Below are 27,914 nucleotides of genomic sequence, written 5' to 3'. Positions count from 1 at the left end.
TTCTGTTTATCTCAGTTTCAATACGGAGCATAGACTAAAAAAATAATTCCTACCAAAATCAATGCTTGATTTCATTCAGAAACTAGATTTTTTGCATATGATGGAAAGGCAAATTGGAGCATTTTTTTTTTTAAAAAAAAATCTGGTTTTCTTTCATTGTTTAAAAGATTTAACAAAAGCTGAAAAAAATTGACAGGATTTTTTGTTCATCTAGTACATAATCAACATATGAAATTTAAGCCCAACCCAATACAACATGAGCAACAAGAAGATAACACATTCCAATGGTACAGGATATGACGGTCATGGGGAACCCCAACCTAAAAGTTAAAAAAAGAAAGAAAAAAAAGGGGAGTCAGTGTTTTCTTGTTAACATTCTCATTGAAATTTAACTATAATTAACAAGTACACTAACAAAGCAATGCCAAGTTAGCGTTGTAATTGATTAATGTGTTACAATTTTATAGACATAATTTACAAATGTACGTGTCTCTATAATACATCAGACAAAGGAAATTTTCATTATAAAATCCTGCTGAAAATACTAGATTAGAAACTAGTTTCAACCATGTATTAAAATGAGACTTAATCATAATAATTTTTGATGAATTATGCCAATACATTGAGTAACAGTTATTTCAATTTTATTTAAATATCTGGAGTTTCATTCCCCAAGTGCATAAAGGAAGGATATAGTTTGCAGACTGAAGGTGAAAGAAAAAAAATACTTTGCAGGCTATTTTCAGCCATTAACTGGAAATCAGAGAGTAAAAATGAAGTCAGTTATACCAAGATATGTCTAAAATACTTACCTCCTCTAGAATAGAGTACATTACAACCTATTCTGAGTCTTCTGTATTATTTACTACCAACATGCTAGTGGTATCTGAATATATTTCTACAGTGTTGGCCATAACAATTGAGAGTCTAGGATTTGCCAACAAAGGACCAAATCAGAATAATCAAGGCATACTCTCACAAACCCCACATTGTTGACCTAATGTTTCTCAGTAACTTTTCTACCATATGGCAAATTTTGTATGATGTTCCTTTGCAGCAGTGATGGGTTGCAGATAATACACCCCAGAACGGGCGTACCGGTGCCTGCCAGGAACATCGGTACTGTCCCGGTACAGTGCTCTGGAGGGCCCGCCCACCCACCCATCCTCCTTACCTGTATTTGAGCTCTTCAGTGCTTCCACACACATGCATGGCTGCATTCTCACCTGTATTTGAGCTCTTCAGTGCTTATGCACATGTGCACAGTGTGTATGGCTAAGGTGACCAGACGTCCCGATTTCAGCGTGACAATCACGCTTTATAACAATTTTTCCCATTTCCCGCCACGTTTTTAAAAAGTCCCGGTTTTCTAGCTTCATGTTGAAAGCCCAGTGGATTTGCTTAAGAAATCCTACCCGGGGCAAGACAAAAGACACCCTGTCTAACCTCTCTCTCTGTGTCTCAGTACTTTCATTGAAGATATTAAAACGTTAAAGCAACAAAACGGACCTCCCCCCGCACCGTTTTTACTCACTTTTATAAGAAAAAAATGATCTAGTACCATAGAGCTGCAGGAAATGGCTAGAGAGGTTACTTCCTGGATTTTCCGGAGGGGAGGGGCACATAGGTTGGAGGACTGCTCCGAAAAATGGTGGCATTTTTCCCTGACTAATTTCACCATTTCAATTTGCTCAGTTCTTTGTATTAACATCTACATCATTCTGGGTTTACTTGGAGTGCAAGCCTGCTGGTAAGTGGGTTTTTTTCTTTTATTTTTTAATGTATTTTAAAATAATATTTTATTTATTGTGCATAGGATTTATTAAAATAGTTTTATTCTGTGTGGATTTAAGTTAAGAGCTCCCTGTTATTAAGCTTTCCTCAATTAAACTCTGAGTAGATTCCCACCAACTTCAAGATCCCAAGGGCACATCTTGGAAGCTACACCTTTGCTTAGTTTATAGATGATGCCTTTCCTTAAATATGAAAATAAATACATTTATTGTTCAAATGTGTACATCTCAATAGAAATGACTCTCAGGGGTGACAACAATCCACTAAAATAATAATATAAAACAGTAATTACAAAAACAGGAGCAACTGTTATGAAAATTATTATTAAAATATAAAGAATAAAAATGGAGTTATTAAGTATATTAATTGCAGCAACCACAATACAATACCTCGGTCCTTCTTTTCATTAAACTAGGCATACCCAATTCCAAGGAATTAAAAGATGCTTGCTCCTGGGGAGGAAAGCTATGGCAAATCTATACAGCATCCTAAAAACCAAGGTGACCAGATTTTCAGTAAAGAGGGACACCTTTGACTGGGGGGTTGATTTAAAATTTTATACGGAGCAACAAAAATTTTCATACAACGCAAAAATAGTATTGTAATATTTTTTTTTATTTTAACATAGCTACAATTTACAAATATAAATTGTAACTGTTGCCAAACATCAAAATTTTGATCACCTGACCATGAGGATGCTGCAACGGTCGCTAAGTGTGAAAATGGTCGCTAAGTGTGAAAAATGGTCATCAGTCACTTTTTTCAATGCCATTGTAACTTTGGTCACTAAGCCCATTATACCACCTTTCTTGCCACAGTTCTTAAGTGAATAACTGCAACTGGTATTTTGTATTTTGGATAGAATCTTTTTTTAAATTGTCTTAGACTATTTAAAAAAAGATTCTATCCAAAATACAAAATACCAGCTGCAGTTATTCACTTAAGAACTGTGGCAAGAAAGGTGGTATAGTGACCAAAGTTACAATGGCATTGAAAAAAGTGACTGATTACCATTTTTCACACTTAGCGACCATTTTCACACTTAGCGACTGTTGCAGCATCCTCATGATCATGTGATCAAAATTTTGATGTTTGGCAACAGTTACAATTTACATTTGTAAATTGTAGTTATGTTGAAATAAAAAAAATATTACAATACTATTTTTGCATTGTATGAAAATTTTTGTTGCTCCGTATAAAATTTTTAATCAACCCCCCCCTCCGGTCAAAGGTGTCCCTCTTTACCAATCTGAAAATCTGATCACCTTATGTATGGCGCTTGCGCAATGCTCCAAGCAGCTGGAGCATTGCGAAGGTGTCGTGGAGATAAGGACGCATATGCGTGCTGCGTGGGTTCATGTAGTGGACACTGGGCCTCGTTGCACCGGGTCGATTGCAACATGATCCGGAACCCACCACTGCTTTGCATTATAAACTATGATAATAAAAGCAAGTGTCTGCTCTAAATTTAGAAAACTCAGTAGTTCAGAAGTTAAATAACACATCAGAAGAGAGTTCTCCCCCTAAATGATCAGGAGAGTACACCACAACAACAGTTTATGTGTCCCATTTTCCTTAAATGCAGTTTTATCATGGCAGCCAACCAGCAGGGAATTTTGGAATATTTGCAGCTTCTGATTTTTGGTGGCCTTTTGCTCACAGGCCACCAAACTCTCATCATGCCAAATCTTTAATCTTCAAATTGTTTGTTTCAACTCCTGTCATGGCCTTCCTTCTGGCTACAAGCGGTTAATTAGTCTCTTCATTCATCACATATTCTAACCCCCAGACATATCCTGTACCTGATCTCAGATAGAAATGTTCAAATCACTGCCTAATTATAGACAAGACTCTTTTAACTCCTGCATGTTAAACATATTGTCTCTGCTCTCAATTTGCTATGTAGAAAACTACATTGAAAACCTTGCCAGAATTTAAAAAAAAAAAAAGATGAATGACGCCACTTACATTTATCCGCCTATTTTTTTAATAAGAAAAATAAAAGAAAGCTTAGGAGATTAGTTTCCTTATTAAAACTTATCTGTATATTCTACTACTTTAAACAAAGCAATTATCCAAGTAACTTTTAAAGCCTCTTTGGACAGTTATTCCAATACTCCAGAGCTAGAAGCAAGGACCAGATGAGTATATATTACATTTCTACTAATTTAATTGAAATACAGAAGCTCAAACATTTTAAAATTAAAAAGCTAATTTATTTTTTAAAAGCCAGAAAAAAATTCAAATACTTTCGTATAGGAAAACAGCACTTTTCAAAATGTATTTGCAGTTAGGAAATGCACCTAGTAGAAAAATGTCCCAGTTACATATATTATAATTGGAGGCATTAGCAATGTGTTATTCATGTATCTAGAGGTAAGCTTGGGATCAAGGGTCTGGGATCTCCTCTAGAATTCTTAAATTGGCCTTTCATCTGATTTTACTCAAAACATATTTATCATCACTTTCTTCAGCCCTGCAATAAAGTAGTAGATTAATAATAAATAAGTGGCCTTTTGTTTATACCATGGGCTGGAATCTCAGCATCATTGCTTTAGCCTTTGTCTATAAACAGAGATAGGACCCAAAGGTATTAAAGTTATTGTGGATCATGAGGCAGAATATCCCACAAGTTCTTTTCCCTTCCTCCTTTTGCAGTAAAGATTCAGTAATATTATAAAATAAGCAACCATTTTATATGCATACATAACACCTCAAATCTGTTGTCTGAGGCAGACATCCTTTTTACCTAATGATAGTATACTGTATATTTGCAGGCAATGATCAGATGAGACAGTAGTCAGTGTTGCATTCTTTCTACAGACTGGATATTTTTATATCTAGCTGTTTTCCAAAGCATTGACATCAACTCCCAGAATTTGTGATCATGTGCCTGCTAGTTGGAAAAGTTGGGTGTTGAAATTGACACCTCTGGAAATTTCCCAGGTTGAGAAACACGAATGTAGTCCATTACTGCCAGATTTATAGCAGCCTCCTATAGATACAAACAGGGAAACGTTTCCTGATACTTAACTGAAAAAAAAGCAGGGAGGATTGAAACTGAGCCTATATTGTGCTCTGATCCCTTCATCATGCTGTATGTGTGTAAGCCTAAAAGTGACAAGCTTCTGCAACTTGTATTTTTGAGTTAAGTATCATCTTACATACATAACTCTTCACAATTCAGTTGGCCTCCTAAAAAGAGTCTGAAATAGCATGAATTCTTCAATTACTTTTAATTATCTCATAGGTCACGTGAATGATAAGGGGAGAAAAGACAATACAATCTCAGTCTATTGCTATTGCATCTGCTGTTTATACCTTCTGTCCTCATGTTCCTCTGGCTTCATGGATTTTTCTAATGATTTATAAGCAGTTGACAAAAGGGCTTTTTCAATCTAATGAACTTTAAACTGTCTCCACCAACAAGTAGATTTTTTACTCATCTGTCTGAGTCAACTGAAAACAATAATATCATGAAATTTTGTTTGACCATGGTTAGGTTAGGTTGGTTATAGGAAGTGAAGGACTCTGCATGTATTTGAGTCTACATCTCAAAGAGAATGCCAATTCATGCTCACCTTTTCTCATCCATTGCAGAACCTCGGTTAACCCTTTGTCCTAATAATAATTGGGGCAGGTGTGGAATTTAAATATAAATTCACATTTAACTGATAGATGGAAATGGTAACAAAAAGAAGCAAATAAATCACTTTACACAGAGGACATGCATTGGATCATGAGAACTGTCTTCTTGAATCCCCTAAAGAACACATTCATTTACACCATTACATCTGTTTGTTTGCATCAACATATGTTCACTACACAGAAAGGTACGGCAATGTTACAACAATCATATTGAATAAATTATTCCAAAATTAAATCTCCCAAACTCATTTCCTCATCATAGTTTTGTGCATTCATAAGTTCATGGACTTTAGCAAAATAATAAAGGTAGTCTCTTTTAGATGGCATTGAATGAAAATCTCAATGACTCAAATAGCTGTTTACAAGCAGTATTCAATCATTGTATTTATTATTATTTGCTTGTACAAATTGTTTTTATATGTGTTTTAGTCTTGTATATTGCGAGCTGTCTAGAATTTCTGGCACAAATGCAGGCAAGAAAGTAAAACATTCAAGTGTATGAGCCTGCAGTCACCCATGGCTCTCTAACAATCTGTCAATCTACAACCTTTAAACATTAAGTGGACTCTGAGTTCAGGAATGACAACCTGGGTTCTTATAATTTTTTTCATAGGAAATCGGACCTCCTACTAAATTAGCAAGAAAAAGGAGAAAGGCAGAGACTTTAAAAGAACTCTAGGAAGGAAGAAAGAAGAGCATTTCAGGGTTTTATGTAGATGAATTGTCCAACACACAATTGGCTCTTGTGGTTTTCTTGTTCCCAGGAGATCCTGGGTGAAGCAGGGAGAGACCCATGAAAGAATAAATGAACTGCCATGGGACAAACCTATCCTTCACAGAAAGTTTCTATGAAAGGTTGAAGACAAAGAAGTCAGCAAGAGTGAACTAGAATGCTAACTAGCATAACTATCAGTGAACTGGGAAAAATAGTTGCAGCTATTGGGCAAAATAGCCCCGCTGTCATCCCATTTTTCTCATGCATTCATACGTTCACTCACAACTTAATCACAAACAGCCAAGCTATTGTTGCTACTGCTGGATAATTGAACCAGGCCCTGGTATTTTCAAGGCTATGCTATTATGCAGAAACAGCCTCAGCCTACTCAGGCTATCTACTGACAAAAGCAAATGCTAGGTCAGAGTGGGGAGATGTACTGTATGAAGAAGGTACATGATAAGCAAGTCACAGACAGGGAAGTAGAGGCAATATCTGGAGATTGGCAGCTGTTAAAAGCGAGCAATAGGACCATCATTAAACTGCCAGGATCACAGCGAGTCACTTATCCTGGTGGAAGGCCTGCTTGGAGCTTTGCCAAGAGGTTGGTAGCAATTAGAAAATCAACCACACTGAAGTAGCTCCTCATCCCAACAACTATAAGAACCTTTGGAAGGAGGCAACGGTTGTATGCTATTTTACAGTTGTATGTTACAATTATTATTAAAGACATATTTATAGGTGTCATCACCTTGCAAATCCCAGAAGTATGGCGACAAATAGACACAAAGTATATGATGCAATGAAGCATTGTGCACAGATTTCCTCTACTATGTGGTACGTCCTATGAAAGCAAAGAACTCTCACATCCCATACTCATCTTTGAATGGGACGTACGGATAAAACCCAAGGATAACATTAGTCCCATTTAGTCAAAACTGGAGACTACACACATAACATGGTGCACTTCACCAAGATGTTTTACTTTAGTATTAGAGAAGTAATTTGTTTTATAATGTCTAGGCAGCTGCTCCTAACTCAGGCTACAATAACAGAATGCTGCCTAGAATCAAAGCTAAAGCATTGTGCTGCTTTGTTTGCTGACACAAGTAGTCTGTCATAGGCGTGTCTTAAATCAAAATCCTAAACACCCACAAATCCCAGTGGCATTTCCCCTTCAAAATCATGAAACCTGCCCCTCCCATTGTGAAAGCACACAATTATTACATCTTCTTTTTAACACATGCATAAGAACATACACACTTCCTTTGTCTCAAATCCTTTTCCCTCCTCTCTGTTCCCCCACTAACTGCTGATCTATTTCACTTGATTAGTTTCTTCTGCCCATCCCCTTGGCTTTGTAAATCCTCGGGAATGAAGGAGAATATACATGTCCCAGGATAAAGTTGCAGGATCCAATCTGGGTCAGTCACTGGGTATCCCACATCTGTCCCTCAATTTCCTCTCCCCCCCCCCCATTGACTTTGTTTCTCAGTGGTTTTTGAAGGCTTCCTCCTGCTGATTTTTCTGCTCCCCTACCCAAATCATCCAGCCTGCAATTAAACAGCTCCCCAGGTTTGGATTTCTTTGTTTTCAGATTTAACTAGAGGGCTCAGATGGAAAGCAGAAAAGACCCTGAGAAAACAAAGCAAGGAGTAGTAGCTGTAAGTATTCATTATGTCAACTATTTTTACATTATGAAGAGGGATATGTAACAAATTGCATTTTAGTTCCAGTTTAAAAGGTATTAATTCCCCAACATCACCCATTTTTATTAATTATATAACCTTTTAATAAAGCACCAAACATAAACATTGCCAAAATTTCCATCTAAAGCATAGATACAAACATATTTTCAAACCATCATCTTCTTCCATGTTAGAAGATCCTGCATTCCCTCTAATTCTGTGTGGTACCATATAACACTAAAGCGTCTGGGAAATCCTTCTGATGCAACATGAAAATAGCTATGAATTTTCTATATTTGCATAAAGATGCCTGTGCCCTTCCTTTTTTAGTTACCATACTAGTTAGTGAGGAATTGAAATTACAGGATGAAACCTATAATCCTGTTTTGTTCTGAATGCTAAAATTACAAGAGTCACTTCTTATTTTTCTTCCCCTTGAACCTCTGCCCACTTTCTTCATGCAACTGCTCTCAATTAAAAATTTCTTAGATTAGTAGGAAATGATGGGAATAGTTCTCAAGGCAGACAAATTAAAAGCTTGGTTAATTTATTTCTGTATGAAATCTGGACCCTTCCCCCAACAAAATATTCACTAAACATTTTCCTTGAACTTCTAGAGAAAGCACAATAAGCATCTCCCCTGGCAGCCATTGACCTTGGGGCAGGATAGCTTCATGGGTATCTTTTCTGCTGATGAAAAAGCCTTTTTTGTCTAGTGCCAGAACTTGGCATTTCAAGGTGACAATGTTTGAAAGGCCTTTTTTTCATTAGATATTTCTGTTATTTGAGCGATCTGGCAATCTCATTTCACCCTGTATGTCCATGCTTTTCTACTGCTCCAAGGCCATGATTTACACAGACATTTCCTATACCACAAAACACTTGATTTTTTCACACAGAATGGCACATTCAGGACACCTTTGGCTTAGCAACTTGTGCAGTCGCCACATGAAGGAATGGATTCTACTAAGGGTCTATGGGCAGGGAAAGCACAAAGCCTAACTCCAATCCATTAAAACTGCCATGGGTTCCTAGTTTCTAACATGGCAAATCAGAAAAGAAGACAATTAGGAACAATGTCTTGTTACTTTGTGTAAAATACTGTGAGGACAGATGAGGCGCAGGCAGCTGAGGTAATGAGGAACAGCATTTATTAATAAGAACTAGGTAACAAGACAACTATATACAATTCAGCACCATGCCCTGCTTGACAGCTAATTATACAGGAGCTGTCAAGCAGGGCAACCAATAGCAAACAGCAAAAAAGCCCACTTCCAGCCAGGCGCACCTTAGCCAATAGATGCAAGCCTTTGGTTGCCAGGCTGTCAGTCGTAGGTTGAGGACTTGCAACCGGTTGTAAGTCAAGGACCCATGACTGGTCGCAAGTTGAGGACACAACACTTTATAATAATGTATTCTTCATAGGGCTGCCTATGAAACATATTCAAAAGTTATCAAAGTGTACATGACAAAAAAAAAACACTCCTTAAGGAGATTTTAGAGACCTTAGAATCATAGAAAGAACATTTTTGAATTTTGACAATTTATGTTGCCAAATTTGTTGTATAAAACAAAACCTAATCAGAGCAATAGAAAATGATTATGTTGTTGGTTTGAGCTTTGAGCTTGGCGATTTGGTTGCAAATGTTTGTCCCTATTCAAGGAGATTGTAATTGTTTTGGATTGTGCTTGTCTGGGGGAGCCCTGGCCTTTAAATACCTTTCTGAGTCCTGATCTGATTTCGGGTTGTGTGATTGGCTGGCTGTAGTTGCTGAGCCATAGTCCTTGGTTATAAGTACGGTTCATGTGATATAAATTAGTGCTTGGTGGTGTTGTTTTGATGTCTTCTGATGATGTCGTGGTCTGGTTTTGGGTTGATTTGATTGGCTACGTGTCATGTGGTCCAATTTCTTGTCATCTGTCAAGTTATAACTTTGTTTGTAGCATATCTGTTTGTTGATCTTTAAATGCTGCCTTCGGGATCATGGTTGATGTTGTTCTTTTGTTCTAAGTGGTTGGTAGATTGGGTTGATGTCAATGTGTCTGTTTATTGATTTTTTGGTAGAAAACCTGGCTTCCAAGAATTCACTTTCTCTCCTTGACTTTGCCTGGGTTGCAATTGTGGTCCCAGTTAGATCCTGAAATCAAATCAGGACTCAGAAATATATGTAAAGGCCAGTGTCTGTCAATAAACAGACAAGCACAAGCCAAAGTACACTGAAGGTGTCTCCTTGAATGGGGACAAAATGTTTGCAATGAAATCACCAAGCTCAGAGCTCAAACCAACACCATAACTGCCAATCTAAGCTACTAATATTCAGACATAAAAAATGATGCTAGATGCACTTCTATTTCAGTCTTCCTACTGTAGGAAACATTGTAAGAATCAAACTGTAATGAAAAGTTAAATATATTCTATTTAAGATGCATGGTTGTTTTTTTTTAAAAAAAGGTGCTCCTTGTATAGTGACCACATTTGGGATTGACAACTGTGTTATGAAGCAAAGTGGTCACTAGATGGAAAATTAGATGACCATGACTGTGCTTTTCTTTTACCCACTCCTCCACCTGTTGAAATACTAACCCTTAGCCAGCTTGCAGCTACTAACTGTAACTGATAAGACTGATCACCTACTATACCTCTTGTTTTTGTTTTTCTCCTAATTATTTTACTTCAGTTTGCCTTTTTCTCCACTTCCCCACTCTTTGAAATGCTCTCCAATCACTGGGATAATTAGCAAGAAGCAAATTAATATTTACATTCATTGGAAAGCAGACATGCTCAGAGATGAGAACCATGAGCATACTACATTAATAGTCTCGTGAATTTCCCACTGCATGTCTGCTTACTCTCTTGTAATTCCTTCCTCTCCAGTCCCTCCACCCATTAAGGAAGGGAGAAAAAAGTAGATGAGGCATAAGAGATGGCCTAAATTGCTTGAGTTCTGTTTTTCCCCCTCCTCGCAGAGTGGACAGATTGCTTAAACAACTGAGAACAGTAAAAATTACACCAGAATGTTTCCATAGCACTCTCAAAGCTGCTGACACCTCCATATTCCTTTCAATGTGTTCCCTATTGTTGCCTGCTTATTCTGTTGTATTTCCTTCCTCTACAATTTCTTCACTTTGCAAGAAATAAAAAAAGCAAAACAACAGGTTAGACACCAGGTAACATATATTGACTATAATGGTGTGCATGTGCCTATGAATTAATGTTTGCATTTACATTCATCAGGAAGGAAGGAATTACAAAAGAGTAAGCAGGCACACTATGGAGAATGCACATTTAAAAGAATATGCTAATATTCCTTAAGAGGCCAAAAAAAGACTTCAAGATGAAATTAGGGTTAGCCAACACTGCAAGCTGGCTGCAGGGTTCTAATAGTGAACTTGCAACAGAGAGAGGGAGGGAGGGAGGGAGGGAGGGAGGGAGGGAGAGAGAGACAGAGAGAGAGAGACAGAGAAATGAATGCTATGAAGGTCATAAATGTTGCTCTTGGTTGCAAAGTTACTTACAACCAAGAGACACATTTATAACACAGTTGTAACTGCAAATGGTCATTATCAGTCACTGAACAAAGGCTGTCTATATTTTGCTTTATTAAGATGATGTTTTTTTTTTAATTCTGCAGTATTTTATACTATCAGTTTATGTACATCTATAGACATTGCAGACAAAATTGTTCATTCACTAATTCTTAGGACCCTGCTTTGCAATTCAAGAATATTAAACAATCATACAGGGCTCTCAAAGTTAAAATGGGTTTACAATAATTGTTTATAAGCTATTCAAAAGTTAGACAAAGGATAAATATATAATACCTTAACATATATGAAATTCAAACATAGCATAAGGCAAGCAAGCTGAAGTCTGATGAATTTCACTTTGAGACATAACTTTAAAAGCAAATCAAAACATTGATTACAATATTGGAAACCACAGCTGTTGAATCAAATGATCTCGCTATGAAATTAACATTTGCAGAGCCCATCCAAAGTGAATATATCCAGCAGATATCTGTGAAGTTAAAAATTAAGGCACAGAAAACTGTCATTCCAACACATTTACAGAACACAAATTGGATAGTATAACAAATAATCTGATGGAAGTACATTGTAGATTCTCTGAATTAATTTTACAACGTGTTAGCTGGAAATTACACTAGTTGGGAAAAAGTCCTAGAACCCACTGTCTGAATACTATAAAAGATGAGACCAGAATGACTATGGCAGATTTGAAGAAGACAGTGAGAGACAGAGGGGTATGGAGAGTGTTGATCCATAGAGTGGCTGAGGGTCAGACACAACTGAATGATTGACAAGGACAAAATTATGACTAGAGCCATTCTCACTAAATACTGTAATTTCCAAAAGGTCTATCTTATTCCTAGTATATTTGCCTTAATGCAAATGTCTCTCTTTTGTATCAGCCCTGAAATCTTGCCTTGATCTCTTTGGAGAGTCACTTCCTGAACAAACCAATAAACAAAATGGATGATGGAAACAGATGTTCCACATTTTATTCCTCAGTCAAATTATTGGATTTTTTAAAAAAAAGATTCTCTTTGTTCTTATGAAATTAAATATTGCTGGAGGAAGAAAATATGAAAAAGAATATCAAGACATAATTCATTCACTGCATATCAACATGACGTTCCTAGTTTTGATTTTCCAACACACATACACATGGTTTTATCTCTATGGCTTCAAGGATCCTTCAAAGAACTTTTGTACAATAATTAACTCTCACATTTTGTAAGCAGCATCTAGAATCCTGTTTTTAAAAGGTTGGCAATCTACAACCCTTGGGTTGTATGTGCCACCCCAGCATGTCAACACCCAGCCTATCTAAAGACAAATCTTCTCACTATTTTTAAAAACTTGTTATTTTAGGACTGGAGAATTCAGTGGGAAAGCCAGATGCCTTAAACAAGTTGTTAAAATATTTCAAAGGTGCTTTTTTCAAAAAGCAACTGAACTTGTTTTTCCTTAAAGACATTTTGCTTCTCATCCAAGAAGCTTCTTCAGTTGAATAACCATGACCTGGATGACTGAACTCCACAATGGATTTTACTAAAGACTCCAATTCCCAAGCTCTTTGTAGTAAGGTACAGTCTAACAGAAATAGCAACACAATTTAAGTTAACTATTTCTACATGTGCACATTGTAAGTCTAAGCTATAATTATGATGGAATCATACTTTTGAATAAAAGAACGATATTGAGATTAAATAGGTTTCTGTATAGAGTATGTATATGTCTCTGCATAACATACACATTCCTGTGCACACATACAGACCACCTACCTAGATAAATTTTTAATTTGCACATACTTAATTTGTGTATCATCAAAATTTAATATTATTATCATATTAAAGTCTATTGTATGATTTTTATAGAAAAATACATGTGTATTATGTTCAGTCTTTACCCACAAAGTTATAATCATTATATCTGACATTATATTGCTTCCAGGCACTTATTCCAGCATAAACATTTTAATTGACTTTTTAATGAGTCTTGATTTAACCAAGTTTTCTAGGAATAACAGTTTCTGCAGTATTCCTGCCTATCAGGCAGATGGTCCAGTTGCTTTTTTTTTAAGTATCATCATCATCTTACTGTAAATTATATTTAAACATTTTAACAGATATTCTTTTTGTCAACATTTAATTATTGCCATCTTAATTTTACATTAGTATCTGAAATGATCTGCTTAGACTGATGGCCTTTTGTCACATGCATCTAACCATGATACGAATGTGTACTGACTACCTTTGCATTCTGTCACATTCCTCTGATAGCGCCTTCATCCCCACCTCAGCTATGACCAGAAATTTAAACTACCCATTCTGATTTCACTTTCCATTGAGGATGGAAACTTCCCATTCCATATTGGTGATGGCACAGTCCTGCATATAATCCTATACAAAGATCTGCATGGAATGGGATAAGCCAGTCATGCTTTGATCAGATTAGGCCAGTGTTTTTCAACCACTGTGCCGCGTCACACTAGTGTGCCGTGACATAGTGTAAGGTGTGCCGTGGGAAAATTACTTTATATATAGTCAATATAGGCACAGAGTTAAATTTTTTAAACATTTTCTAATGGTGGTGTGTCTCGTGATTTTTTTTCATGAAAAAAGTGTGCCTTTGCACAAAAAAGGTTGAAAAACACTGGATTAGGCCACTTCTCTTGTTTTCCAAGAAGTCCTTGACACCTCACAAAAGACACCTTATCTATGGGGTGCTTCACTGTGCCACCACACCCCACTTATCAGTTGTCTCAAAATCAATAATAGACTATATCCCTGTGTCTAACCACTTGTCAAAATCATCCACAGATCAGAACAGTCCCGCCAGCCAGCTGATTTTTGGGTCTCTGCCATGCATCCAGGAGATGTGTGCGCACGCACCAGAGGGTTGCACACAGAGGGGGAAGGGGGTCATGTACACATGCAAGGGGGAGTGGGAGTGCAGGGGTGGGGGTTGGGTGCCCACATGGCCCATTTTTGGTCCCAGAAGGCTTCAGGGAGACATGCTACGCCCATGCATAGGGGGAGTTCAGGGATGGTTGCGTGCATGCATGAGACAGGGTGAGCATGGGAGGCTCATTGCATTATTGGTGTGGGCACGTGCTCGCATGCGCGGGGGGCTCATTGCATTATTGGTGTGGGCACACGTGCATGGAAACACAAATTTGGCACGCAAGGAGAAAAACGTTAGCCATCACTGGTATAGACTGCTTTAACATAAGTAGTAGGGAAAAGCTCTTCATAAAGAAATATTAGCAAAACCTGTTTTATAATTAACTTAGATACATTTAAATCTCAACACAGTTTTTCTTAAAGCTTGATAAAATTAATATCATCAACTAACCATATATTTGTCTTCTGAGAAGGAGTCCCACACAAGGCTCTGATATTCAAAAATTACACCAAAAAAAATGGAACTTTCTTACTGATCCTATTTGCTCCTGAATCTTTCCCAAAAATACACCAAATACTTCTGACAAATAGAAGGAGCTGTATAAATTTAGCTTTGAGAAAAGTCAACTGTTGGGGGGAATTGATACTACTGATTTATAGATTACATTAGATTAATTTTGATTAGATTCCCAAAATATATTAAATAATACCATATAAAAATCAAGACTGGTTCTCTTTTCCCAGAGAAATTATGAAATAGTGGGTTTTAGTTATGAAAGACACATTGCAATTGACTCTTAAAACACATATATTCCTAAGACTAAGAGCAATTCAACAATGGATTTAGCTAATAGATTGCTGGGCTTCCCTTCAATGTATGATGTGTTCAGATGGTGGCCAGTCAGCCTTCTGTCTGTGATACTTTCATCTACAGAATATTCATGCATTGAGCAGGGATTGAACTCAATTGCCTCAATATTCTCTTTCAGTAATTCTGTAAGTCCATCCTATGATTCTACAATGAAATCATTGTCTTTAACAAGCAATTCAAATATATACTGTCAAAGATGAGAGCCAAATATTGCTAGAGAATAATAGACTGTTGAATAAACAAATGGTCAGATAGAAGCAGATGCAGGGGCCTATTTCTAACATATATTTGAACGTGAGATATTGCAATTTAGGAGCACACAAATCTCTCCAGAAGGAAACGATTTCACAAGAACAAGCAATAAATAAATGGATGTAAACACTGACATTTAAATTTGTTGAGCTACTCAATAATACTTGGACAAAAGCCCAGGAAGTGTTTAAAATTTAAGCAACTCAGCCAATTTACTACTAAGTTCAGTTGGATCCAGCATATATTTCCTCTTACCCATCTTACATCACCTTTTGGGGTGGGCCACATCAAGAAGTCAAGACAAAGTCAATTGCAAATTTTCAACCTATCAGAAAGAAAAAAAATGCAAATCCCAGAAATAAAAAAGGAGATTGGACACTAATAAGGTTAGAAGGGTTTTGTTGATTGTGGAGATGTTCCTATGGTTGACCTTGGACTTAAAAAAATGTCTCCAGGACATTAAAAAGGTTTATGCAACAACAAAAAGGCCAGAATCTCTGCCATATAAAATTACTAAATAAACTTTTAAAATGTATGTTAAACTGAAGCAATTTCTTTTTTATTTCATCCTACCCCAGTGTTACTTGGTGGGGGGGAGCTTTGGTTCAGGTTCTTGTTTGATAAAATAGTCTCTTTTTTCCAGATCAAAGAATTGTTGTTATTTTCATTTCCCTAGTGCAAAGTCAAAAGTGGAAAATGTCATAGTGGCTCCATAGAAATTATTAGTTTTATGAATCTTATTATTCTCAAATTCCCAAATCATTCCTAAATGGCCTGGGTGCCAAATACTGTCAGCTGGAGACAATATACTATATATTAAGATGCAGAATGACAAGTTAAAGTAAGGAAAGCAGATTTCATTTGAAGAAACATTAATCAACTATTAGATCTTTTGAAGTGCACTTTCCTTCAAAGCCAGCTTTGTTAACAAGATGAATTAGGATTGTCAATGAATTAAAAAATAGGATCTCTTCCTTGCCAGATGGACCTTTTAAAATAGGTTAGACAACTTGACATTCAAACAGAAGACCAAAAAAAAGACAAGTTGTGCATTCTAATATTGAGTATGTGCATGGAGCAGGTGACGCAGAGGAGCTTGACAAGGTGATGCCACCTGAACTGCCACTCTTGGAGCCAAGAATGAAAGGGGCTTAAGCACCTGCAAGATTGAAGAAACCTATTTCATGCTTTGAAGGCTCTAAGACAGAGGTTCCCAGACCAGTATCAGGCTGTAGCCCATTGGGAACTGAGTTGCGCAAGCAGCAGGCGAGTCCATGGAGCTTTATTTGCACATGTGCAGGTTTAGGTTACACCGTGGCACGACAAAACCCCGCTCGTCAAAATAGCGGTGATAAAATCGCGGCGCTAAAGCCGCGACGACAACAGCACGGCAACAGAAGGGCGCTTTAAAACGGCGCCGCAGCAGAAAGCCGATTTCAATTAAGGTAAGGGTTAGGATTAGGTTTAGGGGTTTGTTTTAGGGTTAGGTTTAGGTTTAGGGTTAGGTTTAGGGTTAGGTTTAGGGTTAGGGTTAGGTTTAGCGTTAGGTTTAGCGTTAGGGTTAGGTTTAGGGTTAGGTTTAGGGTACTGAGTGCTTGGGAATGCGCGGATTTGCCCTCCGCGATTATGTCATCGCGGTAGGGTCGCGTTTTTCCTTAGCGCTTCGAACGGCACGAATTAGTCTTCGCGCTTATGTCTCCGCAGATAAGGGCTTCGCGGATTTGTGGTGGAACCAGGTTACATACACAAAACCATCCCTTTCCACCACCACCATCACCACTGCCGGTTCATAGAGCCAAAAATGTTGGGGACCATTGCTTTAAGATCAATGGGAGGAAAAGGAGTGGCACATATTTTATTCCATTCAACACAAAATCCAGGAAAAGATTAATTAATTCAAAGATGCAAAAAATTCAGCTGAGAGATGCAAAGAGAGTTTGTGGTCTGCATTTTTTTTAATGCTTTGTCTACTTTTTTCATTACTCCCATGGAATTGGAATGCTGACTAAGTTTTAATGGGATATCTTTACTGTACCAAGATTCAGTACAATCTTTCTGGATCATTAGCATTTTCTTTGTCCCTTTCACTCTTGCTGAACCTGAGTTAATGCTTGGACATGATGGGTCCATTATCTGTTTTCATAATTCTCAAATAAATAGTCCCCTTTGTGTTTGAACTATTGATTCTGCCAATATGGTGAAAACAGGGAATTTATTATCAAAGGCAAACATAAAAGTATTCTATTTATGTTCTTCTGTAGAAGAGGGACTTATGTCTTAGAAACAAATCCTATGTAATACAGCCATGGCCATGAATAACTATACAGCCCTGGGTGGAAGGGAATGTTAAAGAGAAGAAAATCAGAGGCTACAGGTTCAGATGCTATAATTTCATAATAATCAAAAGAACTCACAATGATTTGTCTTCGGGCTTTCTAAGTTTCCAGCTCTGCAGAGACCTAAACAGAGGTACTGGGTATTAGATGTTTTGAAGTTTTGAATCTTGGTGGAATAAGGAACCACCAATGGAAAATTAGTGAGTAAGGAAGCTTAAGCATTCTTTTCTGTGCTTTCTTCAATACAATTCATCTTTTTATCAAGGTACTTTACAAGGAACAAAAGTTCATCAGGGTGCCACTCTTAGATTTCAATATTATTTGCAAGGTAAAAATGAACAGATCTGTAAATATTGTTCTGTTGTCAAACTACTGGACAAGCACTAAACTGAGAATATAAGAAGCCAAATCAATTATCAGTGAGATCTAAAAAAAAGTCTTTGCTTTCATGTATATGATGTGTGGACTTCTAACACTGACTTTAATCTTGTTTAACTTTTTTCTTTCCCCCGCCCCTCTTATGATTACACTGAAGTTTATGACTGAAAGGATACTCTTATCTCAAGAAAATTGCTCCCGTGTTATAAAAGCAAGCAACTAGCCATATATAGAAATTGATCTTTCTGGTTTTCTCTTTAATCTCACTTTAGGAACTTCTCATTCATCTTGAAACATTTGTGCTGTACCAAATTTAGAAAATGGTTTGGCTAAAAGAAAAGGCTTAAAATTCACAGGGAGAGTATCTTTTAACAAAACATTGTGTCTGAAGCATTATTCCTGGGTACCAAGGGAACTTTTGATGCATCTCCAATTGTATGGCAATGTAATTTATCAAATGTACGACAGATTTTTAGATCTGCATGAACACATAACTATGTGTACATGAAAACAGATATTCTGTTTTGTACAAGTTCTATATGCCATGCGAGTTGATACAGATATTGGCATATTTACAATATAGATTTGTTTTCAAATAGATTTCCCTAGCGACTAGCCCCATCAAAAGTTTTCAACTATTCTTAGTAACTGCAGCTTGTTCTAAAATATTTATCACTTAAGAAATATACAAGAGCATCAGCTGTCAGGAGATAAATCACACTTCTTCCTCCAACCCTACAGGTACCCCCATCCTTCCTCAACTGAAGCTAAGAATAGAGAAAGACATGCAGAAAGAGAGCTTAATAAAACATATGCAGAGTGCTTCTTCTAAGACTCATTTCTGGAATGACATTATGGTTAAGCAGATTATTAAAGGCAATTGGGTACATTTACAAAAGACTGAGTCATATCTCAAGCTTTAATAGGCAGGCAAAATGGTAAGTGAATAAAAATGCATAAAATCATAAGAATCATGTATAGTAAAGTTAAAATAAAGGAGACATATTCTAGACATCCAGTCAATATGTTGTCTTTGATTCTTATATAAAGAATGTCAGCCCATCAAGGCTGCCAAGATGAGGAAGCACCACAAGATGACTAGAACTATACTTTAATGAGACAAGCTATTGTAGTAGAACCTTAACAGAATAACAGAACTGCAAACCTTTGTTTTTCCTTCTCTCCTTCTTTTACCTCAGGGAATCAGAGAGGACCAGTCTGTGTTCCTTCCTAACCCTTTCCTTGTTTCCTGGGCTGGAAGTTTGTTTTTGCACATGTTGCTGTTGTAGCAGTTTCTGAATAAGATCATGTCCCTGAGTTTACCCTTACAATTATTTAGTAAGTAGATCCTTTTGCAACAAGAACTTAATGGTTTTGTGCTCAAGCACATATAAGACACAGACAGATTAACCAATCAAATCAGCACTTCCATAGATAAAATTGCTCTTAGTGTATTATAGTCGTTCCAATCTTAGAAGACTACAGAACAACATTCACCTTCTTTCTTTCCATATATTTAAGTACCAAATCCGAAGAATATGTTTGTAACATGGCATGGTGGATGACACCAAACAACGCAATTAAAGGTGGAAGAGACCTCCAATGACAAGATTAGATGTTGATAGAGAATAATAGTTTTCAAAATCCTATGCAGAAGTTTTGTTTAGTATTTTACAAGTGTGCTATACTTACTAAGTATGTGGCTTTTTCTAAAGAAATAATTTTCCCTTCTCTTGTGCTTTTCGGGCATAATACATGACAAAGTGACAAATGGATTCACATGAGTTCCAGTCAAGGGGTACAAAATTCCATGATTAGGTCACTATATGAACAATGTGAGTAGATCAGCCTCTCCATCACTAGGCAGTGAAACTCTCTAAATGGTGAATAAATTTAATCTGAATATTTAGACCAGCCTGACAAACCATTTGACAGGAAAAAATAAGGAATTTGTTTTAGATAAGTTTCATTAGTAGAGGTTAGATGTTATTTATCAACATAATATAGTACAGGTAGTCTTCGCTTAATGACCAATTACAGAACAGATTCAAAAAAGTTATGACATGTCCTTGAATTTACAACTGCTCCCCCCCCCCCGCTGCCACCCTCGGAGTGATTGAACTTTGAGTGGTTGGCCACAGGCTCCTACTTATGACTAGCAATGTTCCCTCTAAGCTGCACGGCTGCGTGGCCATGCACGTGGCAACAAAACACCGTGCAGCAGTTTCCAACTGCCGCACAGTGGTTTTTGTGAGATGCCTTCTACGATAATAAAAGAGGAGAGCCAGCCTGGAGACAGCAATCAGTTCTAGGTCCACAAGGCAGAAAGTAGCTGAGAGACAGGGCGTGGGGATTGGGAGAAGGCATGGGACGGGCTCCCAGCAGAGGCTGCTCAGATTTGCCATTTGCCAGAGAGAGGGAGAGGGGGAGAGCGCGAGCATGTATATCCCTCCTTCCTTCAGCCCAACACTCTCGCTGGCATCCTGGGCAGACGAGAGGGACTGCAGAGGGTCTCCTCGAGTCTAGGGCAGGGAGTCATTCAATGGTAAAGTTGCCTCTTGGAAGGAATAGCTTGGCTTGGCTCCCGCTTCATCTCTCCTGCCTCGCCTCTCCTGCGTCTTCGTTTCTCCGTTCGGTCGTTGGGTGGCAGATCGAAAGCGGGAGCCAAGCCGGGTCATTCCTTCCAAGAGGCAACTTACCCATCGAATCACTCCCTGCCCTAGACTCGAGGAGACCCTCTACGGTCCCTCTCGTCTGCCCGGGATGCCAGCAAGAGTGTTGGGCTGAAGGAAGGAGGGATACACTAAAGAGAGAGAGAGAGAAAGAGAGAGAGAAAGAGAGAGAGAGAGTTAGTGGACAGACTTAGCACTTCGTTAAGTTTGTTTCTCTGTGTGTTTTTTATATATATATACACGTCTCTATGGGTGCAATTGTGCAAGCATTTTTTTTTCTCTTTAAAAGAATTTTTGGATTTCTCCTCACCAAACCTTTAAGACTGAAAGAGAGTTGAAATATAAAGAGATTGTCAATCACCATACTGTTAGATTGATAGGCAATTATGGACTATCTTGATTATATCCTCCTTAGAAAGAATATGCTACTGTATGTTTGAGAAAAAGATCAAACTTCATTCCATGGAAACCCAACAAAGTTCATAGGGAGGGTTTCTTTCTATGATAGGCTTCTTGGGTCAACAGTGAATATCAGTTATCAAAAATGTAGGTAGAAAATTAAGCAGGCAATAGGCAATTACAAAAAGGGAAGCCAACTTTCTGAATTCTGTTTCTTTGCACTTAGTGACTTATAAATAGACTAATGTTCTGAAAACCTGACCTAAATTACTATATATTTTAAATAGCTGTAAAGCTATGCTGAAAAAGTTGTTCTCAAGGTATTGTGATAAATTCAATAAAAAGAAGGGAATTCTTGATGAACTTAAGGAGAAATGAGAGTATTGGATAGTAAATAGACAAATAAAATTACTAATCAAAGAGAATATTTGCACCTTAGGGTTGAAATGAGATGTTCTCTCTTACTTTCCTCTTCCTCTCTTCTCTCTCTGTCTCTCTCATCCTCTTTCTCTTTGTCTCTCTTCTCTTTCTCTCTCCTTTTCCATTCTTCTGTCACTTTCTCTGTCCTTCTCCATTGTCTCTCCTTTTTGTCTCTTTCTGTCTCTCTCACCCTCTTTCTCTTTGTCTCTCTTTCTCTCTCCTTCTTTCCCACTCTTCTGTCACTTTCTCTCTCCTTCTCTGTCTCTTTCTGCCTCTCTTCCCTTTTTTTTCTTCCTCTCTTCCTCTCTCCCACGCTTTTATCACTTTCTCTCTACTGCCAACCTGTCCCCATACTTATCTTCGACTGATCATGTTTGCAATAATTTACCTTTTCTAAATAGGTGCAGTTCCCTTACCGGATTCCTCGCTCACTCAAACACATACACATACACACGCACAAAACCATTTTTCTCCATTCCAATTCGGATTCTATAAATCAATTGCTCTGTGAAACACCTGTGAAAAAAATTCAAGTGCTCAGGCATGAAAATGTGCCGCTCAAACACTATACTTTTCTGCACACACTGAAAAAAAATTAGAGGGAACATTGATGACTAGTTACATTCCACAGTCATGTGATCACAAATTACAACATTTTTGACATTTTCTAACAGAAAACAGCAAAGATTCCCGTTGAATATGGTGAATTTGCTCAGTGACCACACAGTTTGATTAATGACTACATGGTTCATTTAACAATCATAGTGACTCACTATACAGCTATTGTAAAAATAGTCATAAAATCAAGTTGCATCACATGATAGCCAGCTTAGATGGTCACAATGACTTACAACCAAAATTTCAAAATTCCAATTATGGTATATAGCCATGATGGTGAACCTATGGCATGTGTGCCAGAGGTAGCATGCAGAGCCCTCTCTGTGGGCATGTGTGCCATCGCCAGCTGCTCTTCTGGTTTCCGGCATGAGCATGCACACCAGCCAGCTGATCTTCCAGCATGTGCAAAGACCAACGCACATGTACGCAGCAGAAACGCAAATACCAACTGGTCTTCGGATTTCCTGCGCTATGACATGAGCATACATCCACGTACATTCCGGTTTGGGCACTCGATGCCAAAAAGGTTGGCCATCACTGGTGTATAGAATAGAATAACACAGTTGGAAGAGACCTTGGTGGTCTTCTAGTCCAACCCTCTTCTCAGGCAGGAAACCCCATATCATTTCAGACAAATGGTTGTCCAATCTCTTCTTTAAAACTTCCAGTGTTGGAGAATTGACAACTTCTAGAGGCAAGTTGTTCCACTGGTTAATTGTTCTGTCAGGAAATTTCTTCTTAGTTCTAGGTTGTTTTCTCCTTGATTAGTTTCCATCTATTGCTTCTTTTCCTACCCCCAGGTGCTTTGAGAACAGCTTGACTCCTTTGTGGCATCCCCTGAGATATCAGAACACTGTTATCATGTCACTCTTAGTCCTTCTTTTCATTAAACTAGACATATCATCAAATGATGATATCATTAAACTAGACATGGTCATCAAATGAGGATTATCTCTAATGTATTTCTCCATCACCAAGTAATTTAAATATCCATGCCAATTTATTTCATATGTTGGATTATGTCCATCCTTTAGCTTAGTGTTTCTCAATCTTGGCAAATTTAAGACATGTGGACTTAAACTTCAAAAAACCGCTATGCTAGATAGGGAATTCTGGGAATTGAAGTTCACACATTTAAAACTTGCCAAGGTTGAGAAAGACTGCTTTAGCCAAAAGATGTCCAAGGCCTGGAAAATTTAAGCAACTATGGCTTCCCTCGGGCATTCCCTCCCATAAACCTCCTCCAAAGAAATAGGGAATATTCTAGAATGGTGTTTCTCAATTTGGCCACTTGAAGATGTGTAGATTTCAATTCCCAGAAACCTAGCCGTTGAAATCTTCAAGTGGCCAAGATGCGAAACACTGCTCTAGAAGAGACAGAGAACTACAGCACAGCAGGCTATAGAAAGAAACCAAATAACTAAACATTGCCCTCATCCTATAAAATATTTAAAGCAATTGTGCTTTGCAATTATCCTTAATATTTTATAAACTGAAATAAGGGATATAAAAGAAACATAAGAAAGTGAAAATGCTGCTGTTGCTGACCTAATTTCAATATAGAAAGAATTATTAGCCTAAGATAGTACAGATGTCAACAGGAATTCTTATGAAATGTAGAATTTAAAAATTTGAAAATCACACTCCAAAATTACTAGCTTTTGGAATTAGGAATAAAAATAACTTGGAATATATAATTAATAAAAATCTTTGTCTAAGTAAAGTTACATGCAAAATGTACTTATAGAGTAGTCTTTATTTATGCATATAACAATTCTGAGGATAATGAGATCAGAAACTCATCAGATGAAATAAGAAATACTGGTAATAGAAATCAGTTTAAAATAGCAGTGCTATAGCTATAAATAGTTTTAGATTGGAATAATACAAAGGTTTTTTTTAATCTTCATAACATAGTATTATCAAGTTCTTACCTCTTGCTAACACATCCACGTTCTGCTTACTCCTAAACCCAACAATCATCTTCAACATACATACCATCATATGTATGTGTTTAAAACTTACTGCCTTATTGGTTAATAGTTTAAATACATTAAATATATTAGTGTTTAAAACTTACTGCCTTATTGGTTAATAGTTTAAATACATTTTAAGTGATTACTTTTGGGGGTGGGGTCAATATAGGTATTTACAATGTAAATATAATAGATTCCTTCGGAAAGTATTAAACATAGTGCATTATAGTAAAGATGACAGAATTACCCCATGACTTTTCTGCTAACTTCAAATGTCTTTAAACTATTTGATAGAGTGTAAAGTTGTTGTTGTTTTAATTAGAAATGGGATTTGAACACTTCATCAGTATAATTAATTAGTTATATTCAACACCACCAGCAGTAATTAGCACTAATGGATTAAATGTGGATGTCTTTCAAATAAATGGAGCTGAAAAAGATGCCCGCTCTCGTTATATATTTGATTTCATTATATAATGTATGTTTTAGCCCAGAAGATTAGGAAGAATATGAATACTGAAGGAGTTAATATAAAACAAAACATCAGTAATAAATATTTTTGCAGATGCTATGCTCATTTCCTTAAACATCCAAATACAAATATATCTTAATTGCAATTTTAATTAAGTTTCATGAAGTAATATATTTACAAGTTAGCTTTGATATATCTTCCACTGTGTTAATTAACATCCACATACTATCATGGAAAGTAACAGCTTCAAAAGTAACATAGCTCTATATTGATTCATATGCATAGAGATACTTAAAAATAACTACTTCAAAGCCTAGGCCAACTAAGAATATAATTTTGACATTGTCCTGAAAGTCTTTTATTATTCTTGCTGAGTACAATAATTGCATTTCTTATAATTTTATGGTTTTGATATCACTTTATATTGCACACTTCTTAGTTTCATATATGACAAAAATGTTTTAATTTTGATTACTTGAGGAATCATTTTACCCCAATGGGGCTGGCCCACCACCCCTGCTGGCAGAGGAGACATGCTGCGGGCCCTGTCAGTCAAGCAATTCTAGCTGGTGGTGTCCACAAGAAGAGCCTTCTCTGCTATGCTTTCTGCCCTTTGGAACCTCTGACTCCTCTGAGGTGAGGTTGACTTTCACCCTCCTGATCTTCCACAAGAGGCTGAAGACCTGTTTAGTGGATCGAGGGTAGAGAAGACACGAGAGCCAGGACTTCAACAGAACACAGGTTTATTCACAAGATAGTTTGACAGCGATTCAAATGTATCCTCCACTTGACATTGTATTTATACAGGCAGCAAGAACAAACAGACCAATGGGCGCTCTCCAAGCATCTGGCAACTGCTGACGCTGCACCCCGACCAATCGGGTTGGCTTGAGCAGCTAGCAACAGGCTATGCTGCGCCTCAGCCAATCAGGGCGCAGCCTGGTCTGTTGCTGGCCTCCCGGTCGTAACTCGAGGACTTTAGGAGTCCTCAACACCCCTTCCCCCTGGGTTAGAGCGCATGCCCAACATTTGAGCATACGTAGTCGGCGAGATAGGCGGGGCAGCATTGGACCCGCCCAGATCATCTCAGTTCTCCAGGAGTCGTCAGAGGGGTGAGACCTGCTCGTCGTAGCTCCTCCCTGAAGGGAGTGGAGCTCCGAACGGTGCCATCTTGGGACTGCCCAGAAGGCGGGCTCAACACAACAGGTAGGCTGGGCCGAGGGGGCACGGCAACGGGGGAAGTGTCGCATTGCCGGGAGGCGGCAACCGGCGGAGGATTGGTGTAGGAACTTGGAATGAGGGCCGGACCGGATTGAGTTTGTGGTGGGGACGCCGGCTGACAGGGGGCGTCCGGGTAGGTGGGGCCTGAACTGGGGAAGGCCCTGTCGCTTGAAACCGTGTCGGGTTGAGGAAAGTCAACAGCAGGTTGGAACCCTGCAACAAGGGGGTAGGAGAGGCCTGCCTGGGGAAAGGCCTCGAACTGGAGCATTGGGAAAGGCTGGCAGGCAGCTGCGTCATTGGGCCCTGGATCCATCGGGGCGCTGGTCTCCGAGGGGAGATGCCTCCTTAGTTGATCCACGTGGTGCCTCTACTCGGATCCATCGGCCAGTCCGACCCTGTAGGAACAGGGGGAGGTTATGGACACAACAGAGGCAGCCACCCATTTAGGTTCCCCAGAGAACGAGCATGCCCAAACCGGATCCCCCACCATGAAAGAGTAGGGAGGGAGAACCCCCAGATTTCACGGCTGATCCCTTGAATAGAGCGGGTGAAGCCTATCCAGGGGGCGCCGCAGGCGCCGGCCCATCAAGAGCTCCGCGGGGCTTTTGTTGATCATTGGGCCAGGGGTGGAATGTTGGCTTAGCAGGTAAGTTGCCACCCTCGACTGCCAGTCGCCCTGGTCCATCTGGCTAAGTGCCTCCTTGGCCGATCGGACCGCGCGCTCCACCCGGCCATTGCAGGCCGGATGGTACGGTGCTGTGGGCGCATGACGGATTCCCTGACAGGTCAGGAATTCCTGGAACGTGGTGGAAGTGAATTGGGGGCCATTTTCGGAGACAATTATGTCCGGCAACCCGTGGGTTGCGAACAAGGGCCCTGACCGTACTCTCAGCTGAGGTGGAGGTCATGAGGACCAGTTCCACCCAGTGAGAGTAGGCATCCGCCACTATCAGGAATGTCTGGCCATGGAAGGGGCCGGCAAAATCCACATGTAGGCGGGACCACGGGCCTCTTGGAGCCTCCCACTCACGGCCTGGCTGGGGGTTAGGTTGGGAGAGCTGGCAAGTAGTGCAGCGGCCCATGTAGGCCGCAATCTCTGAGTCCAGTTAAGGCCACAGACATAGCTGCGTGCCAATGCTTTCATCCGCGCTATGCTGGGGTGGTCTTTGTGGAGCAGAGACAGGACCTGGGCGTGCAGCACGGAAGGGATCACCACCCGATCCCCCCAAATAAGACACCCACCATGTAGGGACAATTCGGCTTGCCGGGCCTTAAAAGGCCGGAAGCTGTCAGCCACCTTTCCTAAGGGCCATCCGCGGAGGACCCAGGAGCAAACCTGAGCCAAGACAGGGTCGGCCTTAGTGTGAGCCGTGATGTCCGCAGCAGAAAGGGGCAGGCCGGAGGAGGCAATAAGTAGAATGGACAGAGAAGGAACCGGGGCCGGGTCAGGGTCTGGCAAGGGGCAGCGGCTAAGGGCATCAGCATGCCCCAGCTGCTTGCCCAGGCGGTAGAGCAGCATATAAGAATACACCGCCAAGAACTCCGTCCATCGTGTCATTCTAGGAGAAAGAATGGGAGGGGTCGGCTTGTCGCCTGCCAAATCCCAAGGAGCGGCTTATGGTCAGTGACAAGGGTAAAGTGCCGACCATAGAGGTAGTCGTGAAACTTCTTAACCCCGGACACTGCAGCCAGAGCCTCCTTGTCTATCTGGCTGTAATTACGCTCCTCAGTGGAGAGTGTCCGGGAGTAAAAAGCCACGGGGGCCTCCGAGCCATTTGGGAGGACATGGCTCAGGACCGCCCCCAGACCATAGGGGGAGTCGTCACAGGCTAACGTCAGCGGCAGCTTGTCATTGTATTGCACTAAGACAGCCGCTGACGTAAGCATGTCTTTGATAGCCACGAATGCATGCGCTTCGCAGCTGCCCCAGTGCCAGGCCGCGGATCGGTCAAGCAACTGATGCAGCGGCTCGACTAGTGACGCCTTGTGAGGCACGAATGGCGCGTAGAAGTTTAGAAGCCCCAGG

General features: G+C 39.2%; 1 protein-coding gene across 1 annotated transcript in view; it reads right to left on the bottom strand.

Annotated features, from left to right (window-relative positions):
- Nucleotides 1–235: 235 nt before the first annotated feature.
- OCA2 (OCA2 melanosomal transmembrane protein) overlaps nucleotides 236–27,914 on the bottom strand; it is a 196,672-nt gene continuing 168,993 nt past the window's right edge. The window contains 1 exon segment of the mRNA XM_032226226.1: nucleotides 236–320. Within this exon segment, the coding sequence (XP_032082117.1) occupies nucleotides 236–320 (85 nt within the window).

The sequence above is a fragment of the Thamnophis elegans genome, chromosome 11 (assembly GCF_009769535.1).
Source record: "Thamnophis elegans isolate rThaEle1 chromosome 11, rThaEle1.pri, whole genome shotgun sequence".
NCBI lineage: Eukaryota > Metazoa > Chordata > Lepidosauria > Squamata > Colubridae > Thamnophis > Thamnophis elegans.
Note: the sequence above shows the minus strand (reverse complement) of the source record. Positions and strands in the feature narration are given on the sequence as shown.